The sequence below is a fragment of the Rhinoraja longicauda genome, chromosome 12 (assembly GCF_053455715.1).
Source record: "Rhinoraja longicauda isolate Sanriku21f chromosome 12, sRhiLon1.1, whole genome shotgun sequence".
Taxonomy (NCBI): Eukaryota; Metazoa; Chordata; class Chondrichthyes; order Rajiformes; family Arhynchobatidae; genus Rhinoraja; species Rhinoraja longicauda.
The window spans coordinates 43,478,937-43,494,614 of record NC_135964.1 but is presented as its reverse complement, the minus strand read 5'-3'; the positions used below and the strand labels follow the sequence as shown (position 1 = coordinate 43,494,614).

Below are 15,678 nucleotides of genomic sequence, written 5' to 3'. Positions count from 1 at the left end.
TGTCACGTTCCCATTAATTTCATGATCATAAGTTGTAGGAGCAGAATTAGGCTATTTGGCCCATGAAGTCTACTCCGCCATTCAATCATGGCTGATCTATCTTTCCCTCAATCCATTCTCCTGCCTTCTCCCCATGATCCCTGACACCCATGTTAATCAGGAATCTATCAATCTCCGCCTTAAAAATATCTATTCACGTGGCCTCCACAGCCTCTGTGGCAATGAATTCCACAGATTCATCACCCTCTGACTAAAGAAATTCCTCCTCATCTCCTTTCTTAAGGTACATCCTTTTATTCTGAGGCAATGACCTCTGGTCCTGAACTCTCCCACTAGTGGAAACATCCTCTCCACATCCACTCTATCCAGGCCATTCTCTGTTCACTACACTAATGAAATGTTCCCACAATTATTATTTCTCTGTCCTTCCAATTTATTGAAGACACTCTGTGATGTTTTCTGAAATGATTGGGATATTCATGATAGTGGGCGTAAAATTATCCAGCTGGTGAGGGCATAATGCCAGAATCCTTCCAGTTGCTTTAACTCGTTTGCCTCTCCCATATCCATTGCCTCGCTGTTCCCCAGACTGAATGCTGCTTGTCATCTTTTCTATCCTCCGACCCAGTCCAAACTGAGAGCTAGCATTGCAAGTCCTCACTGACTTTTTATACCATTCCTCAGCTGCACTTATCATGGAGGGAAGAGCAAGGATAACAAACCTAATGTTCAACGAAGGGCTGAGAAACAGAAGCAGTGATCAGTTCAAGAACTTTACAGAGCAATTCATTGCACAGGTACGATGATATTTCAGAGCTTCATTTCGAGAGCTTGAGCTCAGAGCTTGAGCTCAGAGCTTGTTTATAATGGATTTGCTCTTTACTCTCTGTGTGGAGTTAACATGTTCTCTCTGTAAGCATCTCCTCTCTCTCTCTGGAGGATATAATAGATTTCATAGCTCTTCTGAAATCACTACATCTACTGTGGTTATTTATGGATTGCTATTTTATGGAAGCTTAATTAAGTTACAAAAGTACTTCATTGTTTGTATTTGCTTTGTGTTTTCTTGAGGTAATGAAGAGTACTGTAGAATCGCAAGACATTTCTTTGTTAATATTCTACCTGCTCTATGGATTTTACCTCAAAGCAAGGCTAATTAATGAGATGAATGATCAGCTATGTGTTGTTTGAGATCAATTTACACTCATTAGAAGGCTGAACGGAAAGATAGAGGACTGATCATAAGATCATAAGTGACAGGAGCAGAATTGGTCCATTCGGCTCATCAAGTCTACTCCGCCATTCAATCGTGGCTGATCTATCTCTCCCTCCTAACCCCATTCTCCTGCCTTCTCCCCATAATCCCTGACAGGTTGCCGTGATGTTGGAACGAAGAACCACCTCCAATGAGCCAATACCTTTAATGTCCCGTTGAAACTCATTGGCAGAACTGAATACCTTCAATGTCATGTAGAACCCTAGGACGATAAGGGAATGGAATATGTTACCACCCAACACACGTGCCTTTACCCTAGGACGATAAGGGAATGGAATATGTTACCACCCAGCACATGTGCCGTTCCCGATGTTCAGTCATTTAAAAAGGGGATTGAGCAACTAGATCTCCTCAACTTGGTCAAAAAGGCCCACTTCAAAATGTAATCACTACTCTACTCACTCCGATCTGTGCGAGATAACCACTGATGAGGTGTTTGCGCAGTAATCAACCAGAACCAGAACCGGAACCTCCTCGACCCGAAACGTCACCCATTCCTTCTCTCCCGAGATGCTGCCTGACCTGCCGAGTTACTCCAGCATTTTGTGAATATGTTGGCATTCATAGCAAGAGGATTTGAGTTTAGGAGCAGGGAGGTTCTACTGCAGTTGTACAGGGCCTTGGTGAGACCGCACCTGGAGTATTGTGTGCAGTTTTGGTCTCCTAATCTGAGGAAAGACGTTCTTGCCTTAGAGGGAGTACAGAGAAGGTTCACTAGATTGATCCCTGGGATGGCGGGACTTTCATATGAAGAAAGACTGGATAGACTAGGCTTGTACTCGCTGGAATTTAGAAGACTGAGGGGGGATCTTATAGAAACATATAAAATTCTTAAGGGGTTGTAGAGGCTAGATGCGGGAAGATTGTTCCCGATGTTGGGGGAGTCCAGAACCAGGGGTCACAGCTTAAGGATAAGGGGGAAGTCTTTTAGGACCGAGATGAGAAAACATTTCTTCACACAGAGAGTGGCGAGTCTGTGGAATTCTATGCCACAGAAGGTAGTTGAGGCCAGTTCATTGGCTATATTTAAGAGGGAGTTAGATGTGGCCCTTGTGGCTAAAAGGATCAGGGGTATGGAGAGAAGGCAGGTACAGGTTACTGAGCTGGATGATCAGCCATGATCATATTGAATGGCGGTGCTGGCTCGAAGGGCCGAATGGCCTACTCCTGCACCTATTTTCTATGTTTCTATGTTTCTATAAATCGATTTGTACCAGCATCTGCAGTTATTTTCTTACACTGGAACCTCATTGGCAGACCCAAATGCTTCAAATGTCACACTGAATCTCATTTGCAGAGCTCAAGACTTCCAAAGTCATACAGAAGCTCATTGGTAGAGCAAAATACCTTCAATGTCCTGCAGAACCACATTGGCTGACCCAAATACTTCAAATGTCACGCTGAACCTCATTGGCCGACCCAAATACCTTTCAATGCCATGTTGAACACCAATTGCAGAGCCAGAGGTTCAGACTGAACCTGGAAAATGCTTCTGATCCCAATTGAAATGAGGGAGAGAAAGGGAATTGATAACCTCAGGACATCCCAATGAATTTTAGTCATGTAATAAGTAGGAAGATTATCAATTTGCATATAGCAAGCTCCCATAAGCTACAAAGGTGACAATGGCGACATAATCGATTTTAGTGATATTGATTGAATGATAAATATTGGCCAGAAAGCAAAGATGGCATTCTAACAGTTTAACACACTATCAGTATATTGGAACTCCAGATGCTGGTTTACACCGAAGATAGACACAAAATGCCAGAGTAACTCAGCGGGACAGGCAGCATCTCTGGAGAGAAGGAATGGGTGATGTTTCGGGTCAAGACCTTTCAGAAGAAGAAGTGGCTCGACCCGAAACATCACCCATTCCTTCTCTCCAGAGACGCTGCCTGGCCCACTGAGTTACTCCAGCAGATAGACTGAAAAAGCTGGAGGAAACTCAGTGGGACAGGCAGCATCTCTGGAGAGAAGGATTTGGTGATGTTTTGGGTCGAGACCTTTCTTAGTATACTGGAGGCAGGTTGTACTTGTAGGGGATCAAAAATTTTGAAACTGATGTACTTCGCTTATGATTGCAGATCTTGAAATTTTTACCTGAGTACACCGCCAACCTTTTCACTTCGGGGAAATTCAAGATTTTGGTTAAATCGCTCCGAGAAGGAAGTGTGAACGTGAGCTTTCAAGTGATCTTTAATGAAGAGCTGGCGGCCAATGTTTCCAAAATTATATGGGACATTGTGACTACTTTAGAGGATGGCTCCATTTTTACCTTAGATCTTAACAGCACAGGCATTTCAGGTAATGGGAGAACCGAAACCAACAGATAACAGAAAATACGCAGCAGGTCAGTTAGCGTCTGTGTAGAGATACTGTTCCAGCTTGAAGACCTTTTATTAAACAATGGGAGTGGGGAGAGGTGCCAAATTTCAAGGATTCAGATTAATGATGTAACTTCCAGGTTAGAAAGAAAGTATGTTTATTAAAGTCTATTGAAATACTGGAAAAGGATTAGTAAAGGATTAAATAAGTTTCTAGTCTCATTGTATCTTCTTCTGCCTGTAAGGGGCTCCACTGTTAAGAGTAGCGGCTGATAGCAATGAGTCCCACTCCTTTTTGTCCATCGGGGAGTCCAACTTGCAATGGCTCCAATGCAAGAACTCCTGGGTCCAGGCACTGCCCTTGATCCTGGTCTGTGGAGCAGTTCAAAGACTCTGATCATGACCACAGACAATAGACAATAGGTGCAGGAGGAGGCCATTCGGCCCTTCGAGCCAGCACCGCCATTCAATGTGATCATGGCTGATCATTCTCAATCAGTACCCCGTTCCTGCCTTCTCCCCATACCCCCTGACTCCGTTATCCTTAAGAGCTCTATCCAGCTCTGTCTTGAATGCATTCAGGGAATTGGCCTCCACTGCCTTCTGAGGCAGAGAATTCCACAGATTCACAACTCTCTGACTGAAAAAGTTTTTCCTCATCTCAGTTCTAAATGACCTACCCCTTATTCTTAAACTGTGGCCCCTTGTTCTGGACTCCCCCAACATTGGGAACATGTTTCCTGCCTCTAACGTGTCCAACCCCTTAATAATCTTATACGTTTCGATAAGATCTCCTCTCATCCTTCTAAATTCCTTCTAGGCATCAAGACTACATGAAGATAAACAATTCTCATGAAAATTGCTTAGACCATATAAGCAGTTTTAGAAGAAAATACAGCTAAAAAAAACAAAGTTCAAGCCACTCTTCAAATACCAATGTAACCTGTTCATTGCTGGATATCGTCACAATTCATACTTCACCCCCTTCACACTAAGGCAGGACACACCGAATAGAGACAAAAATCTGTGCCCAGAACTGTGTCACCATTTCTTCCACTATTTGTACAACCCTGCAAATCATCTTTCTGGATGGATTGTAGGAGAAGGCATTTGGATAAATCAAATACGCGGGTCATTTTTATGATGGTCCAAACCAAATGTTGCATTTCCGGGGATTTAAACCATTTTTCCAGTGGGAAACTAGATGGGTAAAGTGACCAATTACCCTCACAGCTTCTTTAGGGGCATTTTGAGCCAATGATTTAGAACCCATGCTGCTCCCTCCATAGGAAGTACCCTCAGAAATTGACCTTGGCTTCAGGGGCAATGCTAGGATCTGTCCACAGAGGTATGAATTGCTCAAGGATTAAGCCTGATTCTAGTGCAGTTTCCACCATAATTGCAACGTTTTTCTATAATATTGTATAGATGGATGCAATGGTTAAATAATGGTGGGTTGTACAGTCATTTTCCTCTTGCCTTCTTTATCACAGATTACAATGAGTGTGCCTCGCTTGAAGACAATGACTGTTCATTCAACGCAAAGTGCATCAACACGGAGGGCTCCTACACCTGTACTTGCTCTGACAGTTTTGTGGATGCCAACCCTGTTCAACCTGGTAGAAACTGCAGAGGTAAATCTTTTCTCCTGATCATATAGTTTACTATATTATCGCGTGTACCGAGGTACTGTGAAAAGCTTTTGTTGCGTGCTATCCAGTCAACGGAAAGACAATACACGATTACAATCGAGCCATTCACAGTGCATAGATACATGATAAGGGAATAACGTTTAGTGCAAGGTTAAGCCAACAAAGTCTGATGAAGGATAGTCCGAGGGTCACCAATGAGGTAGATAGTAGTTTAGCAATGCTCGCTTGTTGTCTCTTTGGAATCATATAGAATCGTTACTGTTAATTCTAAATGACAATTTCATTACATTTGTTCTGGTCATTAATAATTGCTGGCAGGCTAGAATAGTGGTGATTGTTATTGGAGTCACACACAGAAGACCATTGGTTTAGCGACTTAAAGTTCAAATCCTGCCACACCAATTGAAACATCTAATTCAAGTGATTAAATAAATTAGCAATAAAAAGCTTGCATCAGTAATGGCGGCCATTAAGCTTGAGAACTGTCATTGAAAATCAATCTGGTTCAATAAAACAGAGGGGGGGGGTAGCGCAATGGTAGAGTTGCTGCCTTACAGTGCCACACACTGTGACCTTCAATTTCCATGAGTTTGTGCAAGAGTAATTAGCTGCCAAAAGATTGATACCAATAAAAATATGATAGGCAGTATTTGGTTGCTGCTTGTCCCACATGCTGACCAAGATTCATTTGCAAACCAAAATTTAATCTCAATAAGCTGTGACTATTGGATAGAAGAGGAGAAAGTTGTGAATTACGAAACCACAAATGTCCTGAGGACAAATTGAGCAGGGTCAGTTGTCTTAATAAGTTCATAAGTCCGAGGAGCAGAGTTAGGCCATTCAGCCCATCAAGTCTACTCTGCCATTCAACCATGGCTGATCTATGTTTCCTTCTCAACGCCATTCTCCTGCCTTCACCCCATAACCCCTGACACCCTTCCAAATTAAGAATCTGTCAATCTCCGCCTTAAAAATATCCATTGGCTTGGTTCCACAGCCATCTGTGGCAATGAATTCTGCAGATTCACCACCCTCTGACTAAATATATTCCTCCTCATCCCCTTTCTAATTGTAGGAATGCAAAAACATTTTGAAACTAGACAACCTAAGGAGTGTGTCAGTTAAGCTCAGGAAATAGCCATTTTACCAATCAAAGCTCATATTTCTATATAATTACTACACCATAAATTCACTTTACTTGTCAGTTGATCTCTCATCTTTGAAAACATGTGATGGAACCGAGTCTCTTTTCTGAGTCTAAATCAGATCTGATTATTTTATTGTCATATAACACCAGGGTCCAATGAATGCCTAGTTTGCATTAAGGTGATAGAATAAGCAAATAGAATAGTTTAGTTTAGAGATACAGTGCGGAAACAGGCCCTTCGGCCCACTGAGACACACCGACCAGCGATCCCCGCACATTAACACTACTCTTCATTATTAATTTAATTTTATATCAAGCCAATTAGCCTACAAACCTGTACATCTTTGGAGTGTGTGTGGAAACCCATGCGGTCACAGAGAGAACGTACAAACTCCGTACAGATAGCACCCGTAGTCGGGATCGAACCTGGGTCTCCGGCACTTCAAGCCCTTTAAAGGCGGCAACTCTACCGCTGCGCCACCGTGACACAGACCCGGGTGAAAATATCCTCCCACACTCCAAAGACCTACAGTTTTGTAGGTTAGTTGGCTTCTGTAAAAATAGTAAATTGTCCCTAGTGTGTACGATTGTGCTAGTGTCAGGGGTGACAGTGTAGGACAGGGCAGGCAGTGAAGAAAGCGAATGGTATGTTAGCATTCATAGCAAGAGGATTTGAGTATAGGAGCAGGGAGGTTCTGCTGCAGTTGTACAGGGCCCTGGTGAGACCGCACCTGGAGTATTGTGTACAGTTTTGGTCTCCTAATCTGAGGAAAGACATTCTAGCCTTAGAAGGAGTACAGAGAAGGTTCACCAGATTGATCCCTGGGATGGCAAGACTTTCATATGAAGAAAGACTGGATAGACTAGGCTTATACTCGCTGGAATTTAGAAGACTGAGGGGGGATCTTATAGAAACATATAAAATTCTTAAGGGGTTGGAGAGGCTAGATGCGGGAAGATTGTTCCCGATGTTGGGGAAGTCCAGAACTAGGGGTCACAGCTTAAGGATAAGGGGGAAGTCTTTTAGGACCGAGATGAGAAAACATTTCTTCACACAGAGAGTGGTGAGTCTGTGGAATTCTCTGCCACAGAAGGTAGTTGAGGCCAGTTCATTGGCTATATTTAAGAGGGAGTTAGATGTGGCCCTTGTGGCTAAAGGGATTAGGGGATATGGAGAGAAGGCAGGTACAGGTTACTGAGCTGGATGATCAGCCATGATCATATTGAATGGCGGTGCAGGCTCGAAGGGCCGAATGGCCTACTCCTGCACCTATTTTCTATGTTTCTATGTTTCTATGTCAGTGTGGAATTGATGGGTCGAAGGGCCTGTTTCTGTGCTGTATCTCTAAAGTCTAAAGTCTAAAGACATAGATGAAAAGACGAAAGGTGTGAGATAAGGATTGAAGTGGTTTGAAATGTGAAGCCAGAGGAAAGAATATAACTGGAAAGGTGACGTGGTGGGGAATACTTCAGATAATCTTCTTTAATCTTCCATGTCAACTTCCACTGTACAATACAGAACCCACGGTAGCCAGCCTGATCACAACTGCAGCAGTCTCTGAATCAATCCTGATCAACTGCAAGCTCCATGAGATCTCCGTCATAATGGAACGATCGTTTCTGGAGGCGAGGCACATCCCAGCATCTTCGCTCTACCTGGGGAGCTCGCTCTGCAATGGGACCTTTGGGAACTCGACCCATGTTGCCTTGAAGGTCGGGTGGACAGAGTGTGGAACTCAAATTTCAAACGTAAGTGCCAGAGTGGCTTTCCTTCGGTATTTTGCTCAAAGTCAGACCTCCTGTATAAACAAGAGCCAAGAAAAATGACAAAAAATCCCCCAAAAATTGTTCTGGAGGCACGGTGGCACAGCAGTAGAGTTCTGGCACCCGAAACCCGTGTTTGAGCCCGATTACAGGTGCTGTCTGTACGGAGTTGGCACGTTCTCCCCATGACCGCATGGGTTTTCTCCAAGATCTTCAGTTTCCTCCCACACGCCAAAGATGTACAGATTTGTAGGTTAAATGGCTTAGTATAAGTGTAAATTGTCTTTAGTGTGTGCAGTATTAAGGTTGATCTGGGGGGAAAACTGGTCAGTGTGGACTCGGCGGGCCGAATGGCCTGGGTTTCCGTGCTGTATCTCTAAACGAAACTGAAAATGATGGTGCTGCTTAGTTTTAGTTTTTAATTTTAAAGATGCACCATGGAAACAGGTCCTTGGGCCCACCGAGTCCACACTGCCATCGATCACCCCATACACACTATGTTCTATGTTATCCCACTTTCTCATCCACTCATCCCAAAGCTCTATGTTATCCCACTTTCTCATCCACTCCCTCGGGGAAATCCACCCACGAGGGGAAATTTTATGGAAGTCGATTAACCTACAAATCTGCACGTCTTTAGGATGTGTGAGTAAAACGGAGCGCCCAGAGGAAACCCATGCGGTGTCAGGGAGAACGTGCAAATATACTGCTCAGGGACAATTGGAGATGATAAAATGAAGCATGGGATCAAATTGTTTCCACTGGCTTGAATAGAGTGGGGAACTCAACCGTTACTTGTCATTGTTCTGGCCCCAGATACAACAGTCTAACCAATAGTCTCTTGTAGTCCTAAAAACACCCTGTAAATTTCATAGTTCCCCTTCTTCCGGTATTTGGCTTTTAGTTTTAGGGGAAGCAGCATGGAAACTGCCCGTTCGGTCCACCACGTCTGTGCTGACCAACAATCAGCTGTACACTAATACTATCCCACACACTTGGGATAATTTACAGAAGCCAATTAACCTACAAACCTGCACATCTTGGAGAAAACCCGCGCGGTCACAGGGAGAACGTACAAACTCCATACAGACAGCATCCGTGTTCAGGATCGAACCCGAGTCTCTGGCGCTGTAAGGCAGCAACTCTACCACTGCGCCACCGTGCCATCCCTAGCATGTTTTCAGTCTTATCGCTGGAGTTCTTGCTGTAACTTCATGGAATCTACACTCAGGGATCACTTCCCAAAAATTCCCTGCCTCTACCTCTCTTACATATACAACATGTTTTTGATCAAGACATTGATCACCTATGTTGATATCAAACCCTCTTTGATAATTCTCCTAAGGAAAGCCTTGTGACATTTCAATTTCATAAGGCCATAAGACATGGGAGCAGAATTAGGCCATTCGGCGTATCGAGTCTGCTCCGCCATTCAATCATGGTTGATTTATCTTTTCCTTTCAACTCCATTCTATTTCCTATCTCCCCGTAACCTATGACACCCCTTACTAATCAAGAATTTTCATAAATGTGCTGAATAAAGTTACGTTCCTTTTAATGGTTGATGACTCTTTGATGGCTGTGTTTACTCATTGCAGAATGACACACACACAGTAGTGAAAACGACACTACGGAGCGTTGCTTCATCGAGCGCAGTTTCTGCCGATGGTAACCTTGAGGTCCCTGTAAATTGCACGTTTGACAACAGCCTCTTGCTTCCTGATGGCTATACTCCAAATGGGTAAGGTACTTGAGAAAGGTACTATCGCAACGTTTAAGAAACATTTAGACAGGTACATGGATAGGATAGGTTTGGGTTTATTATGGTGGTGGAACATTTCAATTAAATCAGATTTTCTAAGCAGTTATTGGACAGTCACCGGCTCGTCATTTTTTTCCATCCATTCCATCTTCATGATGTATTACGTTAGGAAGGATGGAAATATCGTCAAGGATGTCTGTCACCCTGTCCATTCCCTTTGCTCTCTTGTCCCTTCTGTGAGAGGATACAGGAACTTGAAAGCCCAGACATGCAGGCAGAAGAACTGTTTCTTCCCTATGGCTGTTAGATGCTTTCACACCCCATTCCCAGATGCACAGATGTACATTCTATATTTTCATGGCTCCCTACACCTGTCCCAAGTACCTTCAATTCAGTTTAGTTTATTGTCACGTTTACCGAGGTACAGTGAAAAACCATTGTCGCATGCTAACCAGTTAGCGGAAAGACAACACCTGATTACAATTGAGCCATTTGCGGTGTACAGATATACATGATAAAAGAATAATGTTTCGTGCAAAGTAAAGCCAGTACTGTCCGATCAAAGATAGTCCGAGGATCACCAATGGGGTAGATAGTAGTTCAGGACTGCTCTCTGGTTGCGGTAGGATGATTCAGTTGCCTGATAACAGCTGGGGAGAAACTGTCCCTGAATCTGGAGGTGTGTGTTTGCACACTGTTTCTTTCTAAAGCCCTTCATCCCATAAAGCTGATGCGGATTCAGATTCATTTACTGTCATCCAAACCATGGTAAAATAACATTATTTGTTCACATGAAGCTTACAGGGTAAACTGCATTAATACTACAGGCTGAAATGAAAGCAGGCAGTAACTTCTCATAAATAGCCATTATATTAAATGCAAACCTTTTGGCTAACTTTGGAGCTAGAAGGATGAATTGGGGAACACAGAACATAGAGCAGTACACCTTGAGAACAAAGCCATGTAGGAAGGAACTGCAGATGCTGGTTTAAATCAAAGATAGGCAAAAAAGCTGAACAGCAGGACAGGCAGCATCTGTGGAGAGAAGGAACGGGTGACCTGTTGGGCCGAGACCATTCTTCAGACGAAACATCACCCATGTAATCCCGCTGAATTACTCCAGCTTTTTGTGGCTATCTTAAGAACAAACCCTCTGGCGCACGATGTCTGTGCTGATCATGATATTAATTAAAACTGCACTTTCATTCTTTCTCAATTGAAAGCCCAGACACCCAATCGCCCAATCATGGTGAATTTCTACTTTAAAATTTCATTCCATCCATTTCCATCTGCCAATATGTCTCTCAAGGAATTTGAAGAAAAAAATCCTGAATTATGGCAAAGTTTTCTTTTGTCCATTTGATCTCATATCTCCTTAACCTGGTTGCCTTAACGAATGCGGTTAACTTCATACATTCATCTAGAACCAGATAACTTGTTGATAAAACTCCAGTTCCTGTCGTAGGCTCCTAACAATTCGCCTATTTTGCTTCAAGGAGGAATAGAAAGATCCTGGAAGGAATTGGAAAGTACATGGCCAGCATTGAAACCTTCAACGGAAACCAAACACTATTGGAAGACCCACTTCTGGACCCTGAAGATGAAGTGTCCATACAAGTATCCATCGATACATTGGACCACAGAGCCAAGTTGATCCTTATGGAGTGCTGGGCAACACCAAGCAACAACACAACCAGAGACTCCTTGTACACTATCATCAAAACTGGGTAAGAGATGGACAACCAAAGCTGTGTGGAAGATGGGAAGGGTTGGAAAACAGAGCTTTATTTGATGACACTGGTTGGGGGTGGAGGGAGTGCTTGTATTATGTCAGGGAGCTTGGCTTTGTAGATTATGTGAGGATTTTCCATGATAAAACCACAGATTGCATTTTAATGGTCGATGGTACTTTATTTGTCACTTGTACTGAGGTACGTATGGCGATATTAGTTTTGTATACAGTTCAGTACAAGTATCACTATGCATAAGATGCATAATCAGTCTGAAGAAGGGTCTCGACCCGAAACGTCACCCATTCCTTCTCTCCCGAGATGCTGCCTGACCTGCTGAGTTACTCCAGCATTTTGTCAATAAATCAACTATGCATAAGCACTTAGATGCTTCACAGATACGGTACAAGGGTATAGTAGTAGTACACTGAAACAGTATATACCGTCGCCAGCTTTGGTGCCATTTTCAAGTCCCAGTCGTGTTGTTTTCAAGGCCCAGGGGCCACAGTTTAAGAATAACGGGTAGGCCATTTAGAACGGAGATGAGGAAAAACCTTTTCAGCCAGAGAGTTGTAAACCTGTCGAATTCTCTGCCGCAGAAGGCAGTGGAGGCCAATTCTCTGGATGCTTTCAAGAGAGAGCTAGATAGAGCTCTTAAAGATAGCGGAGTCAGGGGGTATGGGGAGAAGGCAGGAACGGGGTGCTGATTGTGAATGATCAGCCATGATCACATTGAATGGCGGTGCTGGCTCGAAGGGCCGAATGGCCTACTCCTGCACCTATTGTCTATTGTCTATTGGTGTGCAGTTTTTAACCTGACCATGAAGGCCTGTTGTCCTGGCGGCGTTGCAGAGTCAGCCTGGCCAAGCATGGCCGACGTTGTCCCCCACCACTGCTCCACCACTGTGCCACTGCAGGCAGGTTCCCGGTTCCACAGCGGGCAAAGCCAGGCCTGATGTCGGGCATGGTCACGGCACACCGGGGCGACCTTCTGCCGCGCGGCAATGTTTGAATTAATCCTGTAATCTGGTAATTGTGTGTTGACGTTCTGATTTTCTCTCTTTTCTATGTCCAAGTCCTCATCCCCTTCCAACCTGAAGGTAGTGACTCTTGCCAGGTGCAGACAGGGTGCCCTTGGAATATCCTCCTCCTCCCACAATGGCTGTTGGCTGACACTTTGCCCATATGATAACGTATCTGTGTGCTGCCAGTGTTGGTCGATGGTGGGAAGTCTAAATCCAAGCCAACTCTGGCTTTGACCAAATTCTCCATTCATGTCCCCCGCCCCCCATTCAGAAAACACCATCAGTACAATGTTGAGGAGAGGAAATATCTCTGCTATTTATTTTCTGAGGAATGAGAGCAAATATGGTCAATGCCTTGTCCCAGGAATTAGTGGACTTGACATAAACCGGGGAGTGTACATGTCACTCTTCTCACCCATGTATCTTACTCTGCTGTTCTTTATTGAAAATAACAATACCCAACTTCCTCCTCTTCCTCATCGCAGATATTATGAATTTGTCGAGAAAATAAAGTTCAGGTCCAGCACCAAAGAGTCTTATTTAAACAGTTAAGATTTATTAAGTCTAAACATAGAAACATAGAAGATAGGTGCAGGAGTAGGCCATTCGGCCCTTCGAGCCTGCACCTCCATTCAATATGATCATGGCTGATCATCCAACTCAGTATCCCGTACCTGCCTTCTCTCCATACCCCCTGATCCCTTTAGCCACAGGGGCCACATCTAACTCCCTTTTAAATATAGCCAATGAACTGGCCTCAACTACCTTCTGTGGCAGAGAATTCCACAGATTCACCACTCTCTGTCGGACAGAACTGCAGATGCTGGTTTAATGAATGTATGATACTTTATTATCACATGTGACATGCCACGGTGAGAGTTTTTGTTTCGCACACACGAGTCAGCAAAGAGTCGCCACATATGGGGCACCGAAGATAGACACAAAATGCTGACGTGACTTCGCAGGTCAGGCAGCATCATTGGAGAAAAGGTATAGGTGATGTTTCAGATTGGAACCCATCTTCAGCCTAAGTCTTAATGTGCCCTCTTACCTTTTCCCCATTACAGATGCCCAGTTCCAGGATCACCAATAAAAATGTCTGAAAACGGAAACTCCACGAGTGCAAATTTCACCCTGAAAGTGTTTTCATTCATCAGCATGCCTTTTGTCTATATACACTGCCAGACCCGAGTCTGTTTGGAAGTCAATGGGTCGTCGTGCCAGCCGGTAGGTCCAGTTCAATGAGTCTGGAGTGGAGATAAAGAATGTTTTTGTTTCCTTCGACCATTTCATTGTGTGACGTGATGTTGTGCAGGAAAAGACAACACATCAATATGTGCCATCACGGTTTAACTTGCCTTCGTGTTACACTCCAAATTAGTTGAAGATAAGAATCGGAATCAATTTATTGACCAAGTATGTATAGAAACAAGGAATTTGACTTGGCGGTTTGCTTGCACGTGGTTAAAAACCCAGTATACAGCAGACAATCAAAAAAAATGATGATAAAAAAATGTAAAACTAAAGTGCAAGAGTAAAAAGGGGCAGCTTTGCTATATATTGCACATGTAGATATCTAAAGTGCACTTGGAGAGTGTTTGGCTTACAGACCACAATATGGTGGTGTAGTGTGGCCTTTAAGTAGAGCGACGCTCGTGGGAAGAAGCTGTTTTGTGTCAGGATGTGGAGGTTTTGTTAGTCCCAAGTCACCTTTTTTTAAAATCAAAAAATACTTTATTCCAGTAATAAATATTTACAAAAACATTTGCTTTTCAGAAACTCCATCCGACATTCCCGGAGGTTATACATTCAATGCAGATATTTATTGCCAAATTTACACAGTATCCCTTATTTGGAGGGGCGTCTCTCTCCACCACACCCTGCCCCCCATGTCCAGCAGCGGAAGGACCCTAGACTGTGGTCCTCCCCCACAGAACCTCGGCGTTGGCTGCACCGAGCTTCAGTGCGTCCCTCAGCACGTACTCCTGCAGTCTGCAGCGAGCCAGTCCGCAACATTCCCCAACGGACAGCTCGTTCCGCTGGGAGGTCAACAAAGCTCGGGCAGACCAAAGAGCGTCTTTCACCGAGTTGATGACTTTCCAGCAGCACTCGATGTCAGTCTCTGAATGCGTCCCTGGGAAGACTCCTCTGTGACGGAGCTGCTCGGAATAAATCATGACAGGGACCCCTGCAAACCTCTAGTCCCAAGTCACCTCCCATGAGGGGAGGTGGTGGCCAGGGTGAGAGGGAGTCAGAGATGATCTTACCCGCCCGCTTCTTGGCCCTTGCAACGTGCAGTTCGTCGATGGTGGGATGGTTGCAGCCAATAACCTTCTCAGCTGAGTGAATGATGCGCTGCAGCCTCCGGGGGTCATGTTTGGTGGCTGAGCTGAACCAGAACATGACAGAGGAGGTGAGGACAGTTTGCGAAGTTGAAGTTTGCTGATCAATGGCTAGCGTGGACTGGGTCTTCATCAATACTGATAGCCAGCATTTGAAACCACGGCTGTCATTTCAAACTACTTTGTCTCCCTTGGATCTTGAATCCTACTGAATTTGCTATGGCGGGCCAATGACAAAATGGTTGCTCTCCTGCCACTGAATGACCCTGTCCCGGGTCACCCCTATGCAATTGCATTTCTAGACTATAATGCACTCAAAGGACTTTGTGGGATTTTGTGTCTACTTTCGTGTGCCAATTGTCAGTCTTATAATAGTGACAATACTTCAAAAGTGCTTTGTAAACAGCTTTCATACCCAAAAGTCACCAATAACCAACAGTTTCCAAAGCTATTTTATCTACATGTGGAAATTGTCATACTGGGGAGTGTTTGTAAGGCAGTTATATAAAAAAATCTTTTAATTTAGAGGACTGGACTAAAGATTAAGGTATAAATGTGACCATTGTGAAATTAAATTCAGGTTACTTAAATCGTCTGGAATTTAAAAAAGTAGTCTCGGAAATGAAGACCGTAAGTCTTCCACTTAAAAAAAA

General features: G+C 43.9%; 1 protein-coding gene across 1 annotated transcript in view; it reads left to right on the top strand.

Moving 5' to 3' along the window:
* Positions 1–15,678, top strand: part of umodl1 (uromodulin-like 1) — a 97,050-nt gene that overhangs the window by 77,694 nt on the left and 3,678 nt on the right. The window contains exons 21-27 of the mRNA XM_078408599.1: positions 685–797; positions 3,364–3,583; positions 5,097–5,237; positions 7,922–8,151; positions 9,765–9,907; positions 11,425–11,655; positions 13,751–13,910. Of these exons, the coding sequence (XP_078264725.1) occupies positions 685–797; positions 3,364–3,583; positions 5,097–5,237; positions 7,922–8,151; positions 9,765–9,907; positions 11,425–11,655; positions 13,751–13,910 (1,238 nt within the window). The remainder of the gene's footprint in view (positions 1–684; positions 798–3,363; positions 3,584–5,096; positions 5,238–7,921; positions 8,152–9,764; positions 9,908–11,424; positions 11,656–13,750; positions 13,911–15,678) is intronic.